Raw genomic sequence first — 26,244 nt, 5'->3', positions numbered from 1 at the left:
CAAGCTTCATATATAGATACAATCCTTGCTCGTTTTAGCATGCAGGACTCCAAGAAAGGTTTCTTACCTTTTAGACATGGAGTAGCTCTATCTAAAGAGATGTCTTCAAAGACATCAAAAGAGATAGAGGACATGAAAGCAGCTTTTGCTTGTAGGAAGCCTAATGTATGCAATGTTATACGAGACCGATATCCGCTTTCCGTAGGCATGGTCAGATATCGAGTAACCTCGACAAGGACATTGATGCGGTAAAGCATATATTAAAGTACCGAGAAGGACTAGGGATTATATGCTAGTTTACCAAGCGGATGATTTGCTCCCTGTGGGTTACAGATTTTGATTTTCAATCGATAGGGACAATAGTAAGTCTACATCGGCTATGTGTTTACTTTAGGAGGTGGAGCCATTTCATGGAGGAGTGTTAAGCAAAATTTTCGGACTCAACCATGGAAGCCGAGTATGTAGCAGCCTCTAAAGAAGCAGTATGGCTCGGGAACTTTCTAATGGACTTAGATGTGATTCTGGTTTGCCCAAGATCATCACAATTTATTGTGATAATAGCGGCGATTGCAAACTCGAAGGAACCACGAGCTCATAAGGCGAGTAAACATATAGAGCGCAAGTACCACCTGATACGAGATATCGTGAAGCGAGGAGAAGTTGTCATCGCCAAGATTGCATCAGCGGATAACCTGGCAGATCCTTTCACTAAGGCCCTTCCGGCGAAAGCTTTCGATCGGCATGTGCAGGAATGGGAATCAGATGTATGGTAGAAGATATGGCAGCTTAGTCATTAGTATAAGTGGGAGATTGTTGGAATGTATACTGAAAGCCTAAGCTTTGTAAACATTCATTATGAATAAAGAATCACATTTGGTCTAATTATCTACATTTGTTTGTAGTTGTTCATTTAATTTATATTGTAGATAACATAGTATGTGGTGTCACATACAGAAGATGATGTTATCAGTACCTTATAAATTATAAACAGTAGCTCACGACCAGAATGGAAAGGAACAAACCATTAGAAAGTCGTAGTGTAATTAGGTATTAGTTTATCTTGACTATATAATTACACTAGTACACTCAGAGTGTATTGAGTAGGACCATTTGAGGTCGTTCCTTTTATACTGACTTTATAAAGGAATAAAGACCTCAGTTATTATGGAAGTGTGTGCTCTTAATCCTAATATAATAACAAGCACATATGTTTGATATTTATTTCTTTAATTTATCAATGGGTGAGATTTAGTTCGATGAATCAATAAACCCGATAAATTGGGAAATGGTATCACTCATAGTGTGTGTTGTTGATTATAGAAGGAAACTGTGTCCTAGTGATACTAGGTTGATAATGTCCTCAAGAGGAGCTCATAAAGATTGTCATGTTAAACCTCGCAGGTGGACTTAGTCCGACATGATAATAAAGTTGAGTGGTACTACTCTTGGACTTAGATATTAATTAAATGAGTTGTCAATAACTCACTTAATTAGTGGACATTCGATATCTTAAACACAGGAGACTAACACACTCATAATAAGAAGGAGCCCAAAATGTAATTTGGGATTGGTGCGGTAGTTCAATGATAGTTCTCTAGTGGAATGAATTATCATTGATAAAATTAAGTTGTGTGTTCGGGGCGAACATGGGATGCTTAATTTTATCGGGAGACCAAAACTAATTCCTCCTCTCGGTCCCTATCGTAGCCTCTTATTTATAGAGTACTATACCCACATATACCCACCTTCTATACCCACCTAAAGGGGGCCGGCCAAGCTAGCTTGGGAACCAAGCTAGGGCCACCTAAGCATGGTTGGCCCTAGCTTGAACCCAAGCTAGTAGGGTCGGCCATAATTAATTAAAAATAAAATTTAATTTTAATGTTTATTATTATGTGGAAGATTTAATTTAAAAGAGAATTAAAATTAAAATATCTCTCTTGTAAAAGATTTACAAAAGATTAAAGAAAGAGATTAGATCTCTTTCCTTATTTGTAGATTGGAGAGATGTTTTATTTTCTCTTTAAAATTATTCACATGTTAATAAAATTAAAATTATAGACATTTCCTTTTATTAACCATGAAGAGATTTTTAAGAGAAATTTTATTTTTTAAAATTTCCGGAGACAAATAAGGAAAGTTTTAATTGTTGATTGAAACTTGTCCAATTTGCTTCCTATTGTTTTGGCCGGCCATCATTGTTTAATTTGGGAAATATTATTTTATTTTTCTCAATTAAATCATGTCAAGGAAATTAAGGAAAATTTATTGTAATTAAATTTCCTAATTTACCTAGGCCAAGGAATATAAAAGAAGGGGTGAGGGTGCCTTCACAAGATACAACATCTATTATTCCTCTCCCTCTTTTGTTCCTTGGTGTGGCCGGCCATCATCTCCTTCTCTTCCTCTTGTGGTGGCCGAACCTCTCCCTCTCCCTTGGAGTTCTTGTGGTGGCCGGATACTACTCGGAGAAGAAGAAGAAGAAGGAGAGAAAGCTAGCATCTCTTGGAGCTTGGTTAGTATTTTGGTTTTTCTCCTTGGTGAAGCTTTTCTTTTGTGGCCGAACCTTGCTTGGAGGAGAAGAAGGTGGTTGGTGGTTTCTCATCTTGGAAGATCGTTGCCCACACAACGTCCGAGGTTAGAAGAGGAATATGGTAGAAGATCAAGAGGTTTTTTCTACAAGGTATAACTAGTAATTTCTATTTCCGCATCATGCTAGTTATTTATGGAAATAATACCAAATACAAGAGGCTTACGTTCTAGTATTTCGAATATGTTTTTTTTTTGAAGTTGTGTTCTTTTATTTCTTTCTTTTCCTTGTGATTTGATTGTTCTCTTTGGTTAACCTAAAGTTATTTTAGGAAATTAAATATTAGCTTTCTATTAAAGGTTTTGTCTAGTCGGTGGTGGTTGCTCCCATATCCAAGAAGGTCATGTGCCTCGCCACGTCAGTACTGGGAACCTTTTATGGAAATTAATATTTAATGGAATTAATAACTTAAGGAGACTTGGGTCGAACGTGTTAAGTTCCGCAGGAGATCCAAGTCAAAACCTAAAAGAACAAATAGATTAAGTTTTGGATCAAACGTGTTAAGTTCCGCAGGAGATCCAAAATTTAATTTAAAAGAACACATGGTAGCTAGGAAAATGTTCAGATCTTTGTACAAAATTTTTGTACAGTGGAACCTATAGGCTTTCCGAGTAGCAACCAACATTGGGGACATTCTCAACCTAGATAACTCAAACACAGATTCCTTCTATAATCAACAATACACACTATAAGTAATATCATTTCTCAACTTATCGGGCTTATTGATTTATCGAGTTAAATCTCACCCTTTGATAAGTTAAAGAAATAAATATAAAATATATGTGTTTGTTATTATATTAGGATTAAGAGCACACACTTCCATAATAACTAAGGTCTAGTTCTTTTATTAAGTCAGTATAAAAGAACTTACATAAAATGGTCCTACTCAATATACTTAGAGTGTACTAGTGTAATTTATTAGTCAAGATAAACTAATATCTAATTACACTATGACTATTTCAATAGTTTGTTCCTTTCCATCTTAGTCATGAGCAACTGTTTATAATTTATAAAGAACTGATAACATGATCTTCTGAGTGTGACACCACACACCATGTTATCTACAATATAAATTAATTGAACAACTACATTTAGCAAATAAAATGTAGACATTTGACTAATGTGATTCTTTTATTTCAAAAATAAATGTTTACAAAAGCTAGGCTTTTAGTATACACTCTAATAATCTCCCACTTATACTAAAAGACTAAGCTGCCATATTTTCTGTCATACATCTGATTCCCATCCCTTCCACATGTCGATCAAAAGCTTTCGCCGGAAGGACCTTAGTGAAAGGATCTGTCAGGTTATCTGCTGATGCAATCTTGGCGATGACAACTTCTCCTCGCTTGACGATGTCTCATATCAGGTGGTACTTGCGCTCTATATGTTTACTCGCCTTATGGGCTCGTGGTTCCTTCGAGTTTGCAACTACGCCACTATTATCACAATAAATTGTGATGATTTTGGGCAAACCAGAAATCACATCTAAGTCCATTAGAAAGTTCCTGAGTCATACAACTTCTTTAGCTGTCTCAGAGGCTGCCACATACTCAGCTTCCATGGTTGAGTTAGAAATGCATTTCTGCTTAACACTCCTCCATGCAATGGCTCCACCTCCTAAAGTAAACACATAGCCTGACGTAGACTTATTAGTGTCCCTATCTGATTGGAAATCCGAATCCGTGTAACCCACAGGGAGCAAATCGTCTGCTTGGTAAACTAGCATATAATCTTTAGTCCTTCTAAGGTACTTTAATATATGCTTTACAGCAGTCCAATGTCCTTGTCCAGAGTTACTCTGATATCTACTAATCATGCCCACGGTAAAACAGATATTAGGTCTCGTACAGAGCATTGTATACATAAGGCTTCCTACAGCCGAAGCATAAGGAACTGCCTTCATATCCTCTATCTCCTTTGATATCTTCGGAGACATCTCTTTAGATAAGGCTACTCCATGCCTAAAAGATAAGAAACCTTTCTTGGAGTTCTGCATGCTAAAACGAGCAAGGATTGTATCTATATATGAAACTTGAGATAGACACAACATTCTTTTCTTGCGATCTCTTATAACTTTGATCCCAAGAATGTGTGCACATTCTCCTAAGTCCTTCATATCAAATTATTTGGACAACCATACCCTTACGTCCGATAATACCTTGACATTGTTTCCAATTAACAAAATATCATCTATGTATAGTACAAGAAATACCACCACGTTTCCGTTACACTTCTTGTATACACAAGACTCATCTGGACACTGAATAAATTCATATGACTAGATTACTTCATTAAACCGGATGTTCCAAGATCTTGAAGCTTGCTTCAGTCCATAAATGGACCGATTGAGCTTGCACACTAGATGCTCTTTGCCTTTTTTCAATGAACCCTTCTGGTTGCTTCATATGGATGTTTCCTTCAAAACTTCCGTTAAGGAATGCTATCTTGACATCCATTTGTCAAATCTCATAATCCATATGAGCAGCAATAGATAAGAGTATCCGAATAGACTTTAGCATAGCTACCGGCGAAAAAGTCTCCTCATAATCGATTCCCTCTTTCTGAGTATACCCTTTCGTAACAAGCCTTGCTTTGAAGGTTTCTACCTTCCCGTCTGTCCCTCTTTTCCTTTTGTAGATCCATTTGCATCCAACGGCTTTTACAACATCTGGTGGTTCTACAAGCTCCCAGACCTTATTAGAATACATAGACTCTATTTCAGAATTCATTGTCTTTTGCCAATATACTGCATCTATATCTTGGAGTGATTCGTCATATGTTCGGGGATCAGGTTCATGTTTACCGGGGATCAAGTCCGAAGACTCTCCCAAAAACATGAATCTCTCAGGTTGCCTTACAACCCTCCCACTACGACGAGACACTGTCTCTGGTTATGTATCATGTGTGACACGAGTTGCAGTTTCTTGTGGTACTGCATCTTGTACTATTGGTACTAAAGTAGACGTGTCCTCTCTTATTTCTTCTAGAACAATTTCACTCACGGGTTTATGGTTCATTACATAATCTTCCTCTAAAAATTGAGCATTAGTGCTAACAATGATCTTTTGATTTTTAGGATTATAAAACAAACCACCTTTCGTTCCCTTAGGATATCCCACAAACAAACAAACTTCTGTACATGATTCCAACTTGTCAATATCTCCCTTCAGCACATGTGCTGGACTACCCCATATCCGGATATGATTCAAACTAGGCTTACGCTCATTCCATAATTCCATGGGAGTAGAAGGAACTGTTTTAGAAGGTACCATATTCAGAATGTACACTGCTGTTTCCAGAGCATATCCCCAAAATGAATTTGGTAATTCTGAATAACTCATCATCGATCTAACCATTTCCATAAGAGTCATATTCCTTCATTCTGCCACACCATTCTGTTGGGGTGTACCAGGTGCAGACAATTGGGATTGGATCCCGACTTCTGATAAGTAATTCCTAAATTCTCCAAAGAGGTATTCGCCATCATGGTCAGACCGTAGTGTCTTGATACTTTTACTAAGACATTTCTCCACATCAGCCCTATATTCTTTGAACTTATCAAAGTATTCAGACTTGCGGCGCATCAGGTAAATGTATCCATATCTTGAATAATCGTCTATAAAGGAGACAAAGTATTCATAACCACCTCTTGCCTAGATAGACATAGGACCACACAAATCAGAATGAACCAGTTCTAACACATCTTTGGCTCTGTACCCCTTGGCCTTAAAAGGTCTCTTGGTCACTTTACCTTCCAAGCAAGATTCACAGGTTGGAAAAATTTTCAACTCTAATGAACCCAAGAGTCCATCGGCTACAAGCCTTTGAATCCTACTTAAGTTAATATGACCAAGCCTTAGATGTCAAAGATATATTTGGTTCATTTTCGAAGGTTCTTTTCTCTTATTAGAGTTAGAAGATGTGTTATTAATTTCCATATTTTGCATTGTGGGAGAAATTAGATTTAAAGTATATAAATTGTCAATCAATACACCAGAACAGATAATAACCTTATTTCTCTTTATAACCACATTGTTACTAAAAGAAACAGATTATCCATCCAAATATAGTTTAGAAACTGAAATTAAATTCTTTCTAAAACTGGGTACATAAAGATAATTTCTTAAAACCAAACTTCTATTCCTATCAAAAGATAAGTAGACGTCTCCCACTGCAACAGCCGCCACCTTAGTAGCATTGCCCATGTAGACAATTATCTCTCCTTCAAATAGTCGTCGGGTTTCCTGGAACCCCTGCAAAGAGTTGCAGACATGATCAGTGACTCCTGTATCTACACACCAGGTGCTGGTAGATAACACCGCTAAACATATTTCAACTACTAGAGAATGAGATATAGCTTTATTGTTCTGATTCCTACAAGGACAGTCCACCTTCTAATGTCCTGACTGCTTGTAGATGAAGCACTTGCCCTTCGTCTTCTTCATTCCAGCTTTTTGTCTTGTACCCTGAGGTTTATTCATCTTCTTTGCTGAAAAGACCTATTTTTCTTCTTCTTGCCTTTCGACTTAGAAGTAGAACCATTTTCAGCATAGTGAATCTGAGAACTGTGATGAAATATACCTTCTGCTGCCTGTAGTTCTGTCAGAAGTTCCGTTAACGTATACTCCCTTTCATTCATGTTATAGGTCAGGTGGAACTGCTCAAAACTTTTGGGTAGCGTTTGGAGAATTATATCGACCTGAGTTTCCCCATCGATATCACCTCCAAGGACTTGTATTTCATTCAGATAAGCCATCATTTTGAGGATATGATCCCTTATGGGTGTCCCCTCAGATATGGTGGCTGTCATTAACTTTCTCATTGCCTCTTGCCTAGCAGTCCGACTCTGGTACCCAAAGAGTTCTTTGATATTGTTCATTATATCATAAGCAGTTGGTAAATCTTGATGCTGATGTTGCAATACATTTGACATTAAAGCCAAAATGTAACACCGCGCTATTTCATCTGCTTTTACCCATTTCTTATGATACTCAATCTCCTCTAGGGTAGAATCATTGTTAGGTGTATCTGGGCATACCTCTGACAGTACAAACTTATAGCTTTCAACAGTTAAGACAATATCCAGGTTTCTTTTTCAATCTATATAGTTGGGACCAATAAGTCTGTTCTCTTTCAATATAATGGCCAGTGGGTTGAAAGTCATCCTAAGAATCACAAAATAAATTTTGGTCAGGACTCTAAATTTAGAATAATATTGATTCCTCAAACAATACTATTTAAATTTACCAACACCTCAAAACACCGTGAATATTGCATGCCACGTTAGTGTGGACGTATACAAATTCAACATTTATAAGAGGAGGGTGTAACCCATTAATTTTATTATCTTGTCATCCTAACTTTATGACAAATAAAATTAATAGTTGGTTTTCCTTTGGTCACACAAAATAATAGCAGTGACTCCGTTGGGAAGGATACTATTGAATGTGTCTAAGTGTATACCATTACTTGATACTTAGTCCATTAAATAGGATTGTGCCCCTTCAGTTGGAGAAGATCACACGCTCCTAAATAATTTTCTATAACCATCCATAAAGGAAGTTTGATCTAGTGATCCGCAACAAACCCATCCGTTGTGGAGGGAGGCACTTAGAGCCAACGCACAAGCTTGTTGCATCACTTACAAACCAGTAATGGAGATCGTAGAATTTATTTAAAATCCCTCTCACTTAGTTATTTAAGGTGAGAAATTTTAACATATGCTAGCATACATCACATGCACATATACATCACAGTAAATAAAAGTAATAAATTTGGAAATTAATTTTCCAACTATTATGGCATTTTCCATCATTGTCTTCAGTATGCTCCAACCCTAGCTGCTGTCATCTTTAGCCACCGCCATCGGGTCGAGTTATCGCATCTATCTTGCTTCTTATTCCGCTGTTCCTCTGGTCCTCCAATAGCACCACGCCTCGCAAAGATACGATCCGCGACAAATATGGAATTTTACATTTATCGATCTCATATTCCACAAAGGAATGTACATGTATTCTAGATCGAACAGAAAAGTAAAATTCTAAAACTAATACAGCTCCTGCTGTATTTAATACATACAATCATGCACACACAAAATAATACCCTTGATATGTTCAAGGGTCCAATCACACACAATATCTAAATGTTATAATAGTTGTCAGAATTTCATATATAGTTTAATTTGCCGTATTTCTCATGTGGCTCAACTTCTAAGTCCTCCAACTTAGCTCTCAAAGTATCCCAAACACTTAGCACTCGAATCCATGAGGCACTACACTCTGAATGCTAGTCGAGCTCTATATTCAACTCTTCTCTTCAAGGATTTTGGACTCCATAAGCCCCCTAAGTTGAGCCTCACCTCTCGAGTTTTTCATTCATAGTTAGAAATTATAATGGGCAAAAATCAAATAGGAGTCCCAAATTAAAAAAAAACGACACATGGACGTTTCTTTTTTTCTTTCTTTTTTTAAATCAAATGGTGCCCATTAGTAATTTTATCATGAAAATACCTTTAGCTTAGCGTTGTTATAGTAGTATAGTGGTGGTAGCTATAATGTGTAGAAGTTATCGAGTAGTTAATACATATTATAGTAATAACCTACTAGATTTTATATAGTTGATCGTGATTAGATAATGTTCATTTGAAATGTAACGAGTGTTAATTATGAAATTTTCTTAATTTGTTTTGCTCATTCAAATATTATTTTAACGAGACTATCACTCTCAAAATAACACAAAATCAACATAAGATGTTGATACTATTTTAGAAGTTAGCAAATAGTTATTTCATGTTATAGTAACTATCTAGTAGCTTTTGTATAGCTGATCACGATCAAATAATGTGTATTTGAAATGTATTAGATGTCATAAAGTCCTTTTAATTTATTTTATTCATTAAAATATTATTTTAATCAAATTATCATTCTTTAATGAACAAAATCAATATAAGATGATATATTATAGAAGCTAACAACAACTGCTACATATTGTAATAACTATTTACTAACATCTATATAATTGATTATGATCAAATAATGTTCATTTGAAATATAGTGGGTGTCATGAAATCATCTTAATTTATTTACTTATTGAAATATTATTTTTCAATAAAAAAATCAATATAAAATAATTATATTATTATATAAACTAGCAACCAAACTACTCCATACTATAGCAACTAGCATGCAGCTTTTACAAACTAAACTTTAAAATGGTTCCACATCAAAGGATCAAAATAGTCTTTGAGACGATTAGTATATGATAATTTATTTTGTTTAAACAGCATGGCGATCTTACACGGTCCATTTATAATTTATCTATGTATTGTAAACGTGGAGAATTTGCCTAACGCAGCCTCTCCTTTATGACTCTGACCGTGTTTGTAGTAGCGTTCGGATCGGGATCCGGGCCGCTGGTTGATTTAATTGATTGAACCGGCATCGAGCCCGATCGACAAGGAGAGTCAAAAGTAACTCGATGAATCGAGAGTTAAGAGCAACGTGACTTGTACGCTACGTGGCATGACCGTTGACAGCGGTAACTTCAAGCTCGCTTCGCAACCATCCTCAGATAAACTGATAAGGAATATTATATTTCAGACGAATCGACGACTTCAATGATTAAAAGTCAGCGCGCGTGACTACCTACTTTTGACTTTTCAAACGACTTCCCGGTACGACTCGCCTGCTCGCTGTTGCTGCCTATAAATGTCGCGTCTAATGGCCTTCTTCCCCAAATCAAACCGATCAAGCAGATCTCTCCTATCGTTCTGCCGATTGGACGACCGGAAATGAGTACTCGAGTGGTCGGATCCGCGCTGCTCCGACACATCCGCCCTCGCCCTCTCTCGGCCGTCTCCTGCGCCGGCCGGGAGCCCCCCGCGTACACACTTCTCCTCTCCGTCCGCGCCGCCAGCACCACTGCATCGCCGGCCAAGAAGGGAGACGAGGCGAAGCCTTCCGCCGTTGCCACGCCGAATGAGGGCAAGCTTGTGTCCAACTATTGGGGGATCGAGCGATCCCAGATCGCGAAAGCAGATGGCACTCCCTGGAGATGGTCCTGCTTCCAGGTAAGCGATTCGATTTCAGTTATCGATTGATCTTCTTCGTGTGATCGATCGTGGCATCTGATGCCGCAATTGAACATGCATGGAATTGACGAACTCCGTAGCCATGGGATGCGTACAAGGCGGATACCTCGATCGATATGAAGAAGCACCACGTCCCCACCACGCTCCTCGACAAGATCGCGTACAGGTCCGTGAAAACCCTGCGTGCCGCCAGCGACGCCTTCTTCCAGGTATCTGTGAAGCTTGGTCCCTTCCCAAAATTTGGGAAGATTTTATTTATTTATTTATGGTTAATCTTGGTCTGGAAACAGAGGCGACATGTATACCATGCGCTGTTGCTGGAGACGGTAGCGGCGGTGCCGGGGATGGTGGGAGGCATGCTACTCCACCTACGCTCGCTTCGCCGCTTCGAGCACAGCGGTGGGTGGATCCGGGCGCTGCTGGAGGAGGCGGAGAACGAGCGGATGCACCTGATGACGTTCATGGAGGTGGCGCGGCCGCGGTGGTACGAGCGGGCGCTGGTCCTGGCGGTGCAGGGCGTCCTTTTCAACGCCTACTTTGTGGGCTACCTGGTGTCGCCCAAATTCGCCCACCGAGTCGTCGGATACCTGGAGGAGGAGGCCGTCTACTCCTACACCGAATACCTCAAGGACCTCGAGGCCGGCGCCGTCGAGAACGTCCCCGCCCCCGCCATCGCCATCGACTACTGGTGCCTCCCGCCCGAAGCCACCCTCAAGGACGTCGTCGCCGTCATCCGAGCAGACGAGGCGCACCACCGCGACGTCAATCACTTCGCCTCGGTACGCTACCGATAATCTCACTTCCTCGAAACTTTAAGATCGTTAAAATTCCCCTAGAGTTTAAAAAAACAAAAAAAATCAAATTCTTCTTCTTTTTTTTTCTTTTTTTGAATAAAAAACAGTTCTCAAAATTTTCTCATACCATTTAATTGCGTGCTTCACCTATTCATTCAACGAATGATATGGTTGTTCATGTGATGTTGGGGATTGCAGGACATACATTGCCAGGGAATGGAGCTGAAGGATACACCGGCGCCGCTGGGTTATCAGTGAATTGCTTCCGTTGCTATATTTTATGTATGAATAATTTCTGTAAATCTAATAAAATGAATAAAAGATGAGACCAAATTGTTTTTAAATAATATAAATATGAAAATTATGACAACATGCTACCAAAAACAAGGCCATCTTTGAGAAGTTTCATCTATAGCAAACACCCCCTGAAGGCATTTCGCAAAGCCGTCTCGTCCAAGTTCCTACCGATGAACACAAGTTTGTTGATCGGCTTCTCACCTTCCCCCCATGGCTTTGCAGGACAGCCGTCCAACATGGAGTGCACCCCCTGAAATAAGAGAAGCAGATGCATGAAGAAACATCGTTCAGTTTAGATAATGCAGGGAGCAAAAGAGATCACGGTACCTGAACTACATAGCGGCCGGTCGAGTCATTTACTGATAGGACACCTTTCAGCCTGTACAAGTCTTCACCTTTTTCATCGACTAGTCTCTCAAGCCAGTCGTTAACCTAAACAACATAGGATGTAGTAACTGAATTAGCGGATCGTATACAAGGAAACTACCATCCCTTAGAAGTAGAATGATTCGGTTTAATTGATTTCTGAAAATTGAACTGCGAAAGAAATATCAGATAAATTGAACTTGAAATGTAAAAGCACCCAAGATCTTATAACATTTATCTTGGTTTCCAAAGAGAAAAAGCACACTTGGCCTTAATAGGACAAGATGTGTCCATAATTTAAACCACCTAAGCTTGTTAAATTGAAGGAAAACGCTAATGCGTTTACAACTAAATCATTAGTAAGGCCGAACGGTTCTACAATCATTTTCCATCTTCTGCCCATTTTTGGAAGCATTTAACTTAAAAGTGAAGATGTGAAATAGCAAGCCGTAGGCAAATTTATTTTCTCCAAGTAAAATAATTCTAAATCTAGTAGAGAAGTTCATGTCAGTCTTTAATCTAGCGAGAATATAATGCAACCAAATGTTAGGGACTCCAGAAGTAATTTCATCATGGAGAAATGGTCTCAGTATCTGATGCCAGCCCCAAATTCTAATCAATTTTTGACAAGTAGGTGTTGGATTGCAAGAGGACATTACTAAGTAATTAGGAAATCATTACAATCAACTTCAAGCCACAAAAACAAAAGAACAGAAATGGCTTAGCACAAAAACTAGAGCTTCATATCGAACAGCAAGGGATAGGAAGATACCTCATCGAGATCCAAAGTCCCCTCAGAAACTATACTGACGCTAGTTACAGCTGAATCGTGCACATGACCATGATGATGATCCCTATGGTGATCTGGAGCACAAGTGTAAAAAAGAACAGCACGCCATCACTTACTACTCACGCACCAAAACTTATAGCATTAGTTTTTTGTAAAGAGAAAATTAGTTCAAGGTATATATTCGAGACAATATATTCTCTTTTTGTATATTAATATCCAACAATCTGTCCACACCAAACTGATTAGCAGAAAGCTACTTATGACTGTTTCTTTGATGAAAACGCCAAATTCAAGCAGATCTAAGCAGATATCTTAAGAATATTGAGAAGTCCTTAAAATAAAAATAAAGCCATAGCAATAGTTATTTCTACCAAGCAATGAATCAACCTCATAGAAGATGAAAATTGCATAGGTGATGTATGATACAATGTGCAAATCTGATGATAAGTTCTCTCCGGTACAACTAAGCTAAAGCTGAAGTAGTAAATATCAGATGTCTCAATCCTATCAATATATCGCAAAATTTTCAGGCTGTAACTAACTCTTTTCAAACAAATATTTCCAATAAACCATTGCCACAATGATTGAGGCATCCTTTTATTACAGACGCACACACAAAAATATAAATATATATATGAAAAAAGAAAAAGGAAAATTGCTTGATAAAACTACCATGATCATGGCTGCATTGATGACTAGTGTTATGGCTGACATCAATCTGAACATCAGATTCAATTCTGCACATGTATTAATACAAAGTTAACAACACCAAATGGTCAGCATACATAGACGAAAAAACAAACTTGTTGAAAAACTTAAGAATAATAAATAATTGCAAATGAATGAACACACCGGTCCAAATCATATCCACCTATTCCCAAAACGAAATCTATATCCACAGATCCAAATTGCGCTTGTTTAATTTGTGCCATCCCATTTATGTGCTGCAATATTGCATATGACATAATAAATTAAACATATACAATATTATGTTCACATTATAGGTTAAGCATATATGCATTCCATTATAGATTACACATGCAACACACTGGTAGCCTTTTTGCAAGTATGCATGAAGAAATTTCTACCTTGATTTTCTTAGCTAGTGCATCCAATTCAGTCTCATTCACCAAATCTGTCTGCAAATAGAAGAAAGTGTTTGAAAAAAAAACACTAAAACAGAAGATAAACCATATGTATGGTAACTACTTGCCAAAGTAGTGTATAAACTGACAATTGATTACCTTGTTTAATATAATACGATCTGCATATGCAACTTGTTCTACCGCTTCATTCACAACCCATCTCGATTTAACTTCATTCAAATGTTTCATAGCATGCTTAGAATCCACCAAAGTAACAACACCATCAAGTTTCACATGCTGTGCAACCAAATCATCTGTATAGAAAGTTTCTATAACAGGAGAAGGTTTTGCAAGTCCTGCGGAAAGAAATAAATGTGTCAACACCAAGAGCATCTAGAAGCCATAAGCTGTGTTATCTGGACTCGACTATGAATAATTGCACTTTGTGGATATAAGTGTCCAACTCTGTGGCTTCTAAAAACTCTTACACATAAGTCTCAGCTGTCAACTCAGATTGTTGATAGCTAACATGGGTGCGAAAGGGCACATAAAGAGTCAGTATTAAAGGCTACAAACATTAAGGTTTCAGTTAAATCTTACTCAACATACAAGAATAACAATATTAGTCTGGTTAATTAGATTAAAAGAAATATATTTACAAAAAGGTTGCAGTTTATGAGTTTGAGACCACAGATTAAGATGTTGTATACTTGTACAGACCCATAAACCACTAGCTAAAAGCTACCCAAAATAATAGGTAGTCCCTTGCTGGATTATGTGCCAGCACAAGTTCATAATCAGGTATGTTTCTGCACAGCTAGCGGCATGAGTTCATGTCACATGAAACTTAACCAAAGAACACATGATTTGCATTTTTTTTTTGAGGAAAACAAAAGAGATAAACATCACTCAAGTAAATGGTGAAGATGATAGTTTATCCCATCACCACAGCCCTTACAGTCTACCCAACTGAGCTACTGGCACTTTCTATCATTTTCCATCTTAGAATGGAGAAATTATTACAATTGATAATTATAGCATAATAGGTAGCTTTAGTATGCATATCAGTCATTGTACAACAGCTAACATGGTTAGGCAGTTTTTTTTGAAGGGCTCAAAAACCATCTTTTTCTAGTCTCAATTGATATTTCTTTGTTCAACAAATGCACAAAGATTTTCCAATTAAAATCACATAATATAGCATCAAATATATGCAAGCATGAATGACTTCTCACATCAAACAATTATTCATCATAAGTCCGAACAATTTCAATGACCCATTAGCCTTAAGGTTAATTTGAATAGTAGCATTTTTTTTAACTCTCTTATTTTTCAATTTCCTTCTTTAAGTCTCCATTGTCTCCATCTCCATATAGCTTTCCTTAAAAAAAATGATAATCCCAATTAGCATCATTGACTATCCCTGAGGTGACCGGCCCGGTCCCACGAAAGTTTCCCACCGGTCACCAGGGTAAATCGGGAAGCGCACGCAGCGGTCAGCCCAAAAGTCCAAAAGTCCAGCATCGATTACGCCCCCCATTTGGAGGAAACTTTTCTACAAATACGTCGTAGTTGGGGTTCGAACCGTGAGTGTCTGGTGACAACCTGGATGTCCTACCGCGACACCATGGCCCCGGGGACAAAAAATGATAATCCCAGTTAGCCTCATTGACTATCTCTGGGGGTGACCGGTCCGGCTCCACGGAAGTTTCCCATCGGTCACCAAGGTAAATCGGGAAGCGCACGCGGCAGCCAGCCCAGAAACCCAGTATCCTTTGGTTACACCCCCCATTTGGAGGAAAAATTCTTGCAAATACATCGTAGCTGGGGTTCAAACCGCGGGTGCCTGGGTGACAACCTGGATGTCCTATCGCGGCACCATAGCCCTGGGGACGAAAAATGATAATCCCAGTTAGCCTCATTGACTATCTCTGGGGGTGACCGGCCCGACCCCACGGAAGTTTCCCACTAGTCACCAGGGTAAATCAGTAAGCGCACGCGGCGGCCAGTCCAGAAATCCAGCATCGTTTGGTTACGCCTCCCATGTGGAGGAAAAATTCCTGCAAATACGCCGTAGCTGGGGTTCAAACCGCAGGTGCCTAAATGACAACCTGGATGTCCTACCGCGGCACCATGGCCCCGGGGACTCCATATAGCTTTCCTTGTTCCTTATACCCAAGGTAATCAAACTTGAGAATTAGAAGTCGGACCATGTAATTTGGCAAAAAAAAAAAAAACATGGCTCAAGTAGAGAATAGGGTGAGAGTGGCTCATGAAAATATGCACCTGCTATCTGACCACAGGCATGGTAGAATCTTGTGCAAGGATAAATTGGGTTCAGACCCAAAGTAGCTTTAAGGGTGCTATCTCAATCATGTATGAGATCGTTGATTTGGTGTTTCCAAGATAGCAAGAGATGGGGCTAAAAAACAAAAGAGAATTAGGAGAAATGAATAGCAGATTCAGGCCAAGAAAGCTAAGTTGCCTCAAGTCTCTCTCACATTGCAATGAACCTTTGTTGAGCTTGTCTCCATCAACACAACAAATAACCAACACCATTAAAATAAGCCTGTCTACCAAATGCCTTCTTTAACCCATTACTATTGTGAATATACTAGGCCGCCTGTCACACTACCACCTAGTCCTACACTTCTCTAGCATTGCCTCGGACAGAAAATGCTGTGATTTATTGCAAATCATACCAAGCTCTTTTATCTTTCAATTGACCGCATACATTGCATTTTCCAAAATATATGGTTTTCCCCTTGTTTTCTTATTGTTATATCAGCATATAACATAGAGTGCATTAAGATGCATACAACATAATTTCATGTTTAGTGTAACTAATACCTAGTTGTTTGAAGAGTAGAGAAATTAAGCAGTAACAATATGCCATTTCTAATAAACTATAGACAATTAATATTTAATAGACTACTAGTTTAAGGCATTACCTGATTGAAAATAATTTTTGAACTAACATTTACTAGTATCGTAACAGCCTAAGAGAGCATGTAGAATAAATAGATTATTCGTTAAACAGTAGAGTACCATTATAGCATCAATAGATTAAAATATGAATTACCAGTATAACTCAATTTTTTAAAAATATATTCCAATCCTATAATCAGAGTCTATGGATCCTTGTCTGATCCTATGTAGGAAAACAAATCTGACTCTATGTAGGAAAGCAAATCTGACTACCTTGTTTGTACAGTTCTAACTGAGGTGATATTCTGAAAGAAACATACGGGATAACAAAATGAAGAGACAAATCTCACATTGGCAATAGTATTATTGAAAGCATCAAGACATATGTTTAAGTAGAATACAACAACAACAACAACCAAAGCTTATCCCACTAGGTAGGATGGACCATAAGGATCGTTTTACATCATTGGGCTCTATCCCCTACTATATCATCATCTATACTTAAATAAATTTTATCTTGTTTTATTGTTGCTAACCACGTCTTTTTTAGTCTTTCTCTTTCTCATTTGATGTACGTATTTATCATAGTTTCACATCGCCTAAATGACACATTTATTGATCCTCTAAGTACATGTTCATACCATCTTACCCTCAATAAATGCAACTCCGACTTTCTCGCTAATACTCTCATTTGTTATTCTGTTCTCCTCGTATGTCCATACATCCACATTAACATCCTCATCTCTTCAACTCTCATCTTCTGCTCATGTGCTCGATCATAATCCAACATTCAGCATCATATAACATACCAGGTCTAACCGCCATTTTATAAAACTTCCTTTTAAGTTTTAGAAGTACTTTACAATCACATAAAACACCCAATGCCCTCCTTCATTTCAACCATCCTGCTTATATTCTATGTAAGACATCTCTCTCAACTCCTCCATCATTTTATAAAAATGATCCTAAATACTTAAAGGTCTCAGTTTCAGACAACTCGTCGTCTCTTATCTTAACAATTGTCTATTACGTCTAATATTGCTAAATTCAAATTTCATATATTTTGTCTTTACCTAGAACCTTTCACTTCTATTATTTCCCGCCAAGATTCTAGTTTAGCATTTACTCCTTCACATATTTCATCTACCAAAACAATATCATTTGCAAACAACATACACCACGGTACTATGCCTTGAATGTTTTAGTTCGTCCATAATTAGTGTAAAAAGATAGGAACTTAGAATTGATCCTTAATACAATCCTTCTTTATTGGAAATGCTTCAGTTAATCCCCCCTGAAGTTTTTCCTATATATCCTTAATTAGTTCAATATATGTTACACTAACACCCCTCTTTTTTAGAATTCTCCATATAATTTCAATTATACTCTATCATAAGTTTTTTCCATCTCAATGAATATTTTGTGTAGATCTTATTTTTGCTCCCGATACTTTTCGATTAGTTCCTTGAGAAGATGTATAACTTTTATTGTCGACGCATGAACATAAATTGATTTTTGATCACTATGCTCTCCTTCCTTAATCTTTTTTCTATTACTCTTAATCAAAATTTCATGATATGACTCATTAGTTTAATACCTGTATAGTTTGCATAATTTTGTATGTCTCCCTTGTTCTTATATAAGGAACTAGAGTACTTATCCGGCATTAATCAAACACTTTTTCATTTTCAATATCATGTTAAATAAGTTTGTAAGTCATTAAATACTTTATTTTCCTAGGCACTTCCATACTTCTATCGGAATATCATATGGTAGTTAAATAATTAAATGGATAATATAATTGTAATCATACGCAGGAAAAAAAATGGAGAAAGCAAAAGGCAGAGAACAAATGTAAAATTGCTATTGTTCAGTAAGAATGTTTTTGCACAGAATAATTTTACCTGTTGTCTCTATAACTATGTGGTCAAACTTGTCACGCTTTTCTTTAGCAAGCTTCAAAAGCATTTTAACCAAATCTCCTCTCACAGTGCAACAGAGGCAACCATTGTTAACCATAACAATGTCCTCGGAAACAGAAGAATGATTAGCAACCAATGAACTATCAATATCCACCTCCCCAAACTGCCAAGAGCAGAAAAACAATGATGATAAGAAGAATACTCATCCCTTAAATATTCAAACAAACTTCTAATGAGAAATTTGACACACTTAGCAATCATCGAATGACCATTCATCATATCACCCAAAAAAATAAAGTACACAAGTGAGGCTTGTAATTTTTTTGCCTAGCATTGTTCAAGAGACGATTCAAATAAGCTTTTACTGGGAGAAGGGTGGGTTAAAGTTACGGTGGGCATTAGCAAAAATAAGAATGAATTGAATTTGATACTGTAAATCGTGCCTAATTTACTACAGTACAACGAACATAAGAAATCTGCAAGAATATCTGGTCTGAAGCCGACATATGGGACTGAAAAATCTAAGGATAACTTCTTGCTACAACTAATGAGACAAAAAAAACACAATCACAGCAATACAGCAGGAAAGCATAAGAAAATAATGATTAGTCATCTCCACAGAAAGTTAGGTCCATGTATTTACAAGCACATGGAGCTAAATTAATGAGTTTGGTGCCAGGAAGATTAACCACGGATTATTGAAATTGATTATTCATTCTCTTATTTAATCACCACAGTCTGTTTTTTCACAAAAATTGAATTTACATTATGGGATGGGACAAAAGATGAATAAATTAAAAAGAAAAGCAAAAGTGATTTGTCAGCAAATATTGCTGCAGTGAAAAAGAAAAGCTAGGAAATTTGTATACCTCATTCTCAATGACAGCAATTCTCTTCCCATGTTGTGAGGTCAAGATGTGGTTCAGTAATGTTGTCTGCATATATTCGAATAAAAACTTGCACTGTTAACTCGAAGCTACAGCAAAAGAAATGACATTTTTCCAAAGGCCGAATATATAATTTTGTATTTACCAAAGGGTGCATCATAGTTTTCAAATTTATCAAAAGGTGCACCTTGTTCCAAAATACCCTTGTATTTTAATTTAAAAAGTACTCCGCATATTTTAAGGCAACTTCTAAAATTATTTTGATATCCTTCTAGTGGTTATAATCAAAATGTGTGCGCACAAATAAATTCCTGAGAGCACGAGAAATCCAATAGTGGCTTTATTTTATCATTTAGACACTAAAAAAACATTACGGTGCTTTGGTTGCTATTTTGATAACCTTCCAGTGATCAAAATGAATTTACTGGAATAAAATTCATGATTATATCTAGTCAACGCGTAACTCATCCACAAAGAACCTACAGAGTGAGCACATTAGAGGTATCACTATCCACTTCCGCTGCCACTAAAGAGAAGGAAGATACTGAAATAGTACCCACTTTCCCAGAGACTCATCAACAACAGCGTCGGGTTTCGATTCTGAATAATGAGAATGAAGAAGCTGACCTTTCCGGAACCAAGGAATCCAGTGATAACAGTGGCGGGAACCCTTCCGTCGACGTCCAGAGAAGGGGAGATGTCCTCGGCGAGGTCGAGCCATGGAGATGAGACGGAGACCATGGACCTTGAAGAGGCCGGAGGAACGGTCCGACCACCGAAGGGTCGGAACAAGTCGCAGAAGGCGTTGGCGGCGGCCGACGGGAAACTCGAACCGAAGTGAGAGGGGGAGGAACGTAGGTTTAGGGATGCTCTGGAAAGGAGAAACCTCGCGGCCATGGCGCTACCTGAAGCGAAGAACAAGAGTAGGGTTTTTCGTCAAAAGAATCCAAATATAAAGATTGGACTAATTTGAGAAAAATGGGAGACCGATTGCCGATTGAAGCTAAACTAAATTTATATTCCGCCCCTTAAATTTGATCTATTTTCTATAATACCACGTAGAGTTCTAAGACCCTCAAAATGCCTTCAAAACAGTTGAATATTTGACAGAATATCAATAAATGGATTTTTTTTGTTTTACTTGAATAAAAAAATCACATTATTATTTTATCAAATAAGTTAACGATATGCCCATAGCATGATTAACTCAGTATTTACTTTTTAAATTTTAATTACGGTTTACTGTAGTTTTTTCTAATAAAATTAAAAATTTGGAACATTGATGGTTAGAGACTTGCATTTGGGCAAGTTAAGAGCATCTATATTCTCTAAATAAAAATTTTATTTTAAATTTTAAATTTTATATTTTATATTAAAAAAATATTTACATCAACTATCCTTTCTATTTTTTAAATTTAGATTTTATAAATCGTATTTTTTTAAATACAGGAAATGAACTTTTTCATTTCATATATAATAATAAAACATAAACAGAATAGAAAAATAAAAAATAAAAATAAAAATATGATAAATTATAAGAAGACTATTATGTAGTAAAACAAGTGTATATTCAAACTTAATGAATTGGTTCTTCTATATTAAATTATAAATAATGAATAGGGAATTTGGTATGAATATTCTAAGGAAGGGTTGTAATAAGTTTGGCATTATAAAAATAAATTAAAAAGTAACGATATTTATTGTAAGAGTGTATTTGGTTGGAGATATTTTGATAATCTTAGTTATTCATCCAAGGTAATCAATGAAAATTTTATTTTGTTTAGGTAATCGATGATTCCTGAGTAATGTTTCATACCCGATATGTCAGTAAAGGGACACGCAATATTGAAAAATCTCAAAAAATTAAGATTTTTCTTGATTTCGAAATTAACGAATTTTTTTTAATAAAAATATCTTTGGATAAAAGAAAAATATGAAAAAAAAGAAAAATATTAAGAAAAAAATGAAAAACATAAAAAATAAAATAAAAAACCTTTTGAAAAGCAAAGAAATAAAAAAACATTAAAAAAATTATAAATGTAAAAAAATATAAAAATATTAAAAAAAAAAAAAAGTTAAACATGTAAATAAATAAAAATAAAAAAATGTAAAACATAAAAATAGAAAAAAACGTAAAAAATAATAAAAAAGTAAAAAATAAAAAATAGAAAAACTTTAAAAAAATTTAAAAAAAAACGTAAAAGAATAGAAAAAACTTTAAAAAATAAAAAAGCGTAAAAAAATTTTAAAAAGTAAAAAAACATAAAAATAATTAAAAAAAAGTAAAAAAATTTTAAAAATGAAAAAAATTCAAAAAAGTAAAAAAAAAATGTAAAAATAATTTTTAAAAGTAAAAAAATTTAAAAAAGTTAAAAAACGTAAAAAAAATGAAAAAAAAAATTAAAATAAAAAATGTAAAAAATAATAATAATAAAAATTTTAAAAAAGTAAAATAAATGAAAAAAATGAAATAATAATAATAATAAACGCATAAAAATAAAGGAAAACTTGAAAAAGAAAAAGTAAAAAAATATTTAAAAAATATAGAGTTTAAAAAATAATAATAATAATAATAATAATATTATTATTATTATTATTATTATTATTATTATTATTATTTATGGTTTGTGATATGGGGTATGTTAGATTGGTCGAGTGATTAAAAGAGGAGTTTAGGTCCAAAGAGATGGAAAAGGTATATGGTCGGTCGAATAAAGGTCGAGTGAGTACCTCCGCGCTCATATATACTCGGTCGGGCAAAGTTCGCCCGAATATAAGGTATTTAGTCTTATATATAACTCTCGGCATATTACCGACCGACCGCAGGCCGAGCGAGCGCCTCCGTACTCATATATGCTCGGCCAGGCAAAACCCGCCCGAGCATAAAGTCATTTAGCCTTATATATAATTTTCATCATATTACCGGTCGACCGCAAGCCGAGCGAGTGCCTCCGCGCTCATATATGCTCGGTCAGGAAAGTCCGCCCGAACATAAAGGCATGTAGCCTTATATATAACTCTCAACATATTACCGACCGACCGCAAGCCGAGCGAGTGCCTCCGAACTCATATATGCTCGGTCGGGTAAAGCTCGCTCGAGCACAAAGGCATTTAGCCTTATATATAACTCTCAACATATTACCGGTCGACTGTAGGCCGAGCGAGCGCCTCCGCGTTCATATATGCTCGGTCGGGCAAAGCTCGCCCAAGTATAAAGGCATTTAGCCTTATATATAACTCTCAGCATATTACTGACCGACCGCAGACCGAGCGAGTGCTGCCACGCTCATATATGCTCGGTCGGGCAAAGCCCGCCCAAGTATAAAGACATTTAGCCTTATATATAACTCTCAGCTTATTATCGGTCGACCGTAGGCCAAGCGAGCACCCACGTGCTCACATATGTTTGATCGGGCTACAGAGCCCGCCCGAGAATAAAGTCACTTAGCCTTATAACACGTTCTTAATATACGGCCGATTTGAACGATCGACCGAGATATGTTCAACAAGAAGTACTCTTAACAATACATACGGTCGGCTTGAGCGACCGACCGAGACATATTCAACAGGAAACATTCTTAACAGTATATACGGCTGGCTTGAACGACTGGCTGAGATATATTCAGCAGGAGGTATTCTTAACAGTATATACGGTCGGCTTAAATGATCGGCCGAGATATTTTCAACAGGAGGTATTTTTAACAGTATATGCGACCAGCTTGAACAACCAGTCGAGATATATTCAGTAGGAGGTATTCTTAATAGTATATACGGTCGGTTTAAGCAACCGACCAAGACATATTCAATAGGAAGCATTCTTAATAGTGTATACGACCGGCTTGAACGATCGACCGAGATATATTCAACAGGGGTATTCTTAAAATATGGTCGGTTTGAACGACCAGCCTAGACATGCTTAATAGAACATTTGGCAGGAAATATCTTCTAGAAGCTTCTTCAATTATGATGATGTATCCTCATTATAAATATCAGTCATAAACGACAAAATAGGTACATCTGGGGTATAGAAAAGATTCCTTAAAGAATTATTTCACGAAGTATAGAAGATAACCTCATCTTCTAATAAAATCTAACGAACCGGGGACCATCTCACGATTACAGAGGTCACGTGAGGTGGTATAAAAAGGGGGTCTTCTCCATTGGCAAGGTACGCAAGTTATAGCATCTAAACTCTGTTTTCACTTCAGTTACTATTCTTCTTCTTCTTCTTCCATCTGTGAGAGGGACTGATTTGAGCGTCGGAGGGCCTAGTCAGGGGTCTCCATCCCGATCTTAGGTCACTAACGCTTTATTGGTTCATCTCACTGTGCGCAGGAGCGTGATGTGCGTAAATATTATGATAGTTTATGCATGTTTTTAACGCGCATTCACTTGCTTTATACGTATATATTCTTCGTATGATCGCCTCTTTTATCATGTATTCATCATATATATTCTTTTGTTCGGATATCTACTCTTTGTTTGGTTTTGTGTTAACATGGATAACTTTTGGAGTGAAAACGATGATTGTCGACGCACCGGAACAAAGCAGAGAGCACGGTCGTGCAACCTTACACGGTCGTGTGGCCAATCCAGAGAGGGATTAGAGCACGGTCGTGCAACCCTGCACGGCCGTGCCTCACAACCAGTAACCAAGCAAGGAACGACTGTGCAACCCTGCACGATCGTGCCCCCCCATGACCGCAACCAAACAGTACACGGTCGTGCAATCCTGCACGACCGTGTCCCAAGAGCCGAGCCCGGAGTTCACACAGCTGTGCCAATTGGCACGGCCGTGCAACGCAGCCAGAGACCAGAAAGGGCACGGCCATGCCATCCTTATATGGTCGTGCCGCTGCAGCAGCGCCCTAGCCCCGCCCTAGCCTATAAAAGGGTTTTAACCCTTTTCTTCAAGGGGGGAGAGCCGGGGGAAGCGAGCCGTCAACAGGAGAATCACTTTGGTGTTGTTCCACGCCGTCCAAGACATCGGTCCAACAATCTTTCATCACCATATCAACTCCAGAAGCAAAGGATTGGATCCGAAGATCACTCGTCGTCGTTGGATAAACATACTTCTTCTTTCTCTCTTCGTGTTTGAGAATTGTATATTTACATACACTATGTCTTCGGGTTTTTCTCTGACGTCTATGAAGTAGAGTCCTTGTTCTAGGATGAGAGAGTAATTGTGGATTGGTTTTGATGTAAGACTTGTATTATGCTTATATTCATTAGATGATTTTACTTGCTTTATTTCGACTACTCGATCTCTACATCGTGTTGATTGATTGTGTAGGAAGTGTCAATCTCATAGAGGGAATATCTTAGATTGTACACCCGAGGGTCCCTAGTGACAGGGGTAACCCGTTCACGGACATCTAAGTTATTTCCTTGAAAGGAGAGACGACTCCTCCACAAGGAAGTAAGAGACCAAACTAAGCTCCTTAATTCTATCCTTGATAACATCAATTAGAGTTGCGTCCTTGTGATCTACCGAGGTGTCCTAGTGACAGGGGTTAACCGTAACAGGATTTCATAGGGATCGTCTTTGTTTGGTGCTTAAGGATAGTTGTTTTAGCTTCCGGTGAATACATGCTGATGGACAATGAGTATAGGATAGTGTGTGATACATCAATACCACCACAATGAAACCGAACTCCTAGAACTCTTCATAAACCAAGTTGATTACTTCTCGTTACTAGTTCTCGTTTCCGCTTCCCAATCTCTTTTCTTAGATTACTTACAAACATCGATAGTGTATCTAATCCTAAGTGTGTCATCGCTAGTGCTTATAACCAGTTCTCGTGGAATCGATAATCTTTATTACTGACGATGAATCTGTACACTTGCGGAATCGTAACAGAGCGTTGAGGAGTTTCTTCAGATCTTTAGAGTTCATCTTCACCGGAGGTCATCGTTATTCATCAGAACCAATGCTTATCTCCGTAGATCTCAGACAGGACCAAATTTGACGCCGTCTGTGGGAATTATTCACCTGAATCTGAGATTACGAAGATGGAGGAAGTTGGTAAACCCAACACCATCACTATCTCGCAAGATGATATGGAGTTGCTCATCAACGCCAGAGTACAAAAGATACTGCAACAACAACAACAAGTCAATACTGGTGGTACGTTACCTGTAGTGTCACCTTCGGCGATGTCGGTAACCTCTCATCACTAGGAGAAGGAGATCAGGGGAGGAGATTCGGCTCATCTGTTCTCTACTCCTCTCTCTCCCACCCGACGTCCTAAAGCTTATTTTCAAACACCTATCGAACAAGGAGGACGAAGAGCAATCCTTCAGGAATCTTCTGGAAAAACCCCTGTAAGAGAAAAACGAAAAGGGAAGGTGATAGCTAGTGATAATTCTCCAAAAAGAATTATCACTCCATTCTATCAACGGGTGTTGGATAATCCGTTGCCGAAGCATTACTAGAATTTAAATGTTGGAGAATATTCGGGAACAACGGATCTCGAAGATCATCTTCTTAAGT

At 37.5% G+C, this 26,244-nt stretch overlaps 2 protein-coding genes across 3 annotated transcripts; one reads left to right on the top strand and one right to left on the bottom strand.

Moving 5' to 3' along the window:
* Nucleotides 1-10,307: 10,307 nt before the first annotated feature.
* On the top strand, nt 10,308-11,846 carry LOC122006056 (ubiquinol oxidase 1c, mitochondrial-like). The gene is made up of 4 exons (XM_042561384.1): nt 10,308-10,661; nt 10,763-10,891; nt 10,973-11,461; nt 11,675-11,846. Exons 1-4 carry the CDS (start codon nt 10,383-10,385, stop codon nt 11,732-11,734), a joined length of 957 nt encoding a protein of 318 aa, XP_042417318.1. The 5' UTR covers nt 10,308-10,382; the 3' UTR covers nt 11,735-11,846.
* Nucleotides 10,905-20,708, bottom strand: LOC122006055 (P-loop guanosine triphosphatase YjiA-like). Of its 2 annotated transcripts, none has more exons than XR_006118608.1 (11): nt 20,379-20,708; nt 19,734-19,799; nt 18,847-19,027; nt 14,174-14,370; nt 14,018-14,068; nt 13,782-13,873; nt 13,602-13,666; nt 12,912-13,003; nt 12,101-12,205; nt 11,604-12,023; nt 10,905-11,514 (listed from the first exon to the last, which is right to left on the bottom strand). XR_006118608.1 is itself a non-coding variant. In XM_042561383.1 (11 exons), the coding sequence occupies exons 1-10, from the start codon at nt 20,646-20,648 to the stop codon at nt 11,886-11,888; spliced, it is 1,257 nt and encodes a 418-aa protein (XP_042417317.1). In that variant the 5' UTR covers nt 20,649-20,708; the 3' UTR covers nt 11,650-11,779; nt 11,855-11,885. The 2 variants fall into 2 exon arrangements, 1 of the variants encoding a protein (XP_042417317.1); XM_042561383.1 differs by lacking the exon at nt 10,905-11,514 and having other exon boundaries at nt 11,650-11,779; nt 11,855-12,023.
* Between the last annotated feature and the right edge of the window lie 5,536 nt (nt 20,709-26,244).

This window comes from Zingiber officinale, chromosome 7B, assembly GCF_018446385.1.
Source record: "Zingiber officinale cultivar Zhangliang chromosome 7B, Zo_v1.1, whole genome shotgun sequence".
NCBI classification, from domain to species: Eukaryota; Viridiplantae; Streptophyta; class Magnoliopsida; order Zingiberales; family Zingiberaceae; genus Zingiber; species Zingiber officinale.
Note: the sequence above shows the minus strand (reverse complement) of the source record. Positions and strands in the feature narration are given on the sequence as shown.

Bases quoted from the DNA above. Each gene is read 5' to 3' on its own strand.
- LOC122006055 (XM_042561383.1), bottom strand. From the start codon at position 20,648: ATGGCCGCGAGGTTTCTCCTTTCCAGAGCATCCCTAAACCTACGTTCC. The intron at 14,371-18,846 runs GTAAAATTATTC...TTCTTTCCGCAG, and splicing joins CATAGTTATAGAGACAACAG to GACTTGCAAAACCTTCTCCT. The intron at 14,069-14,173 runs GTAATCAATTGT...TTCTATTTGCAG, and splicing joins ATCGTATTATATTAAACAAG to ACAGATTTGGTGAATGAGAC.
- LOC122006056 (XM_042561384.1), top strand. From the start codon at position 10,383: ATGAGTACTCGAGTGGTCGGATCCGCGCTGCTCCGACACATCCGCCCT. The intron at 10,662-10,762 runs GTAAGCGATTCG...CGAACTCCGTAG, and splicing joins GGAGATGGTCCTGCTTCCAG to CCATGGGATGCGTACAAGGC. The intron at 11,462-11,674 runs GTACGCTACCGA...TGGGGATTGCAG, and splicing joins ACGTCAATCACTTCGCCTCG to GACATACATTGCCAGGGAAT.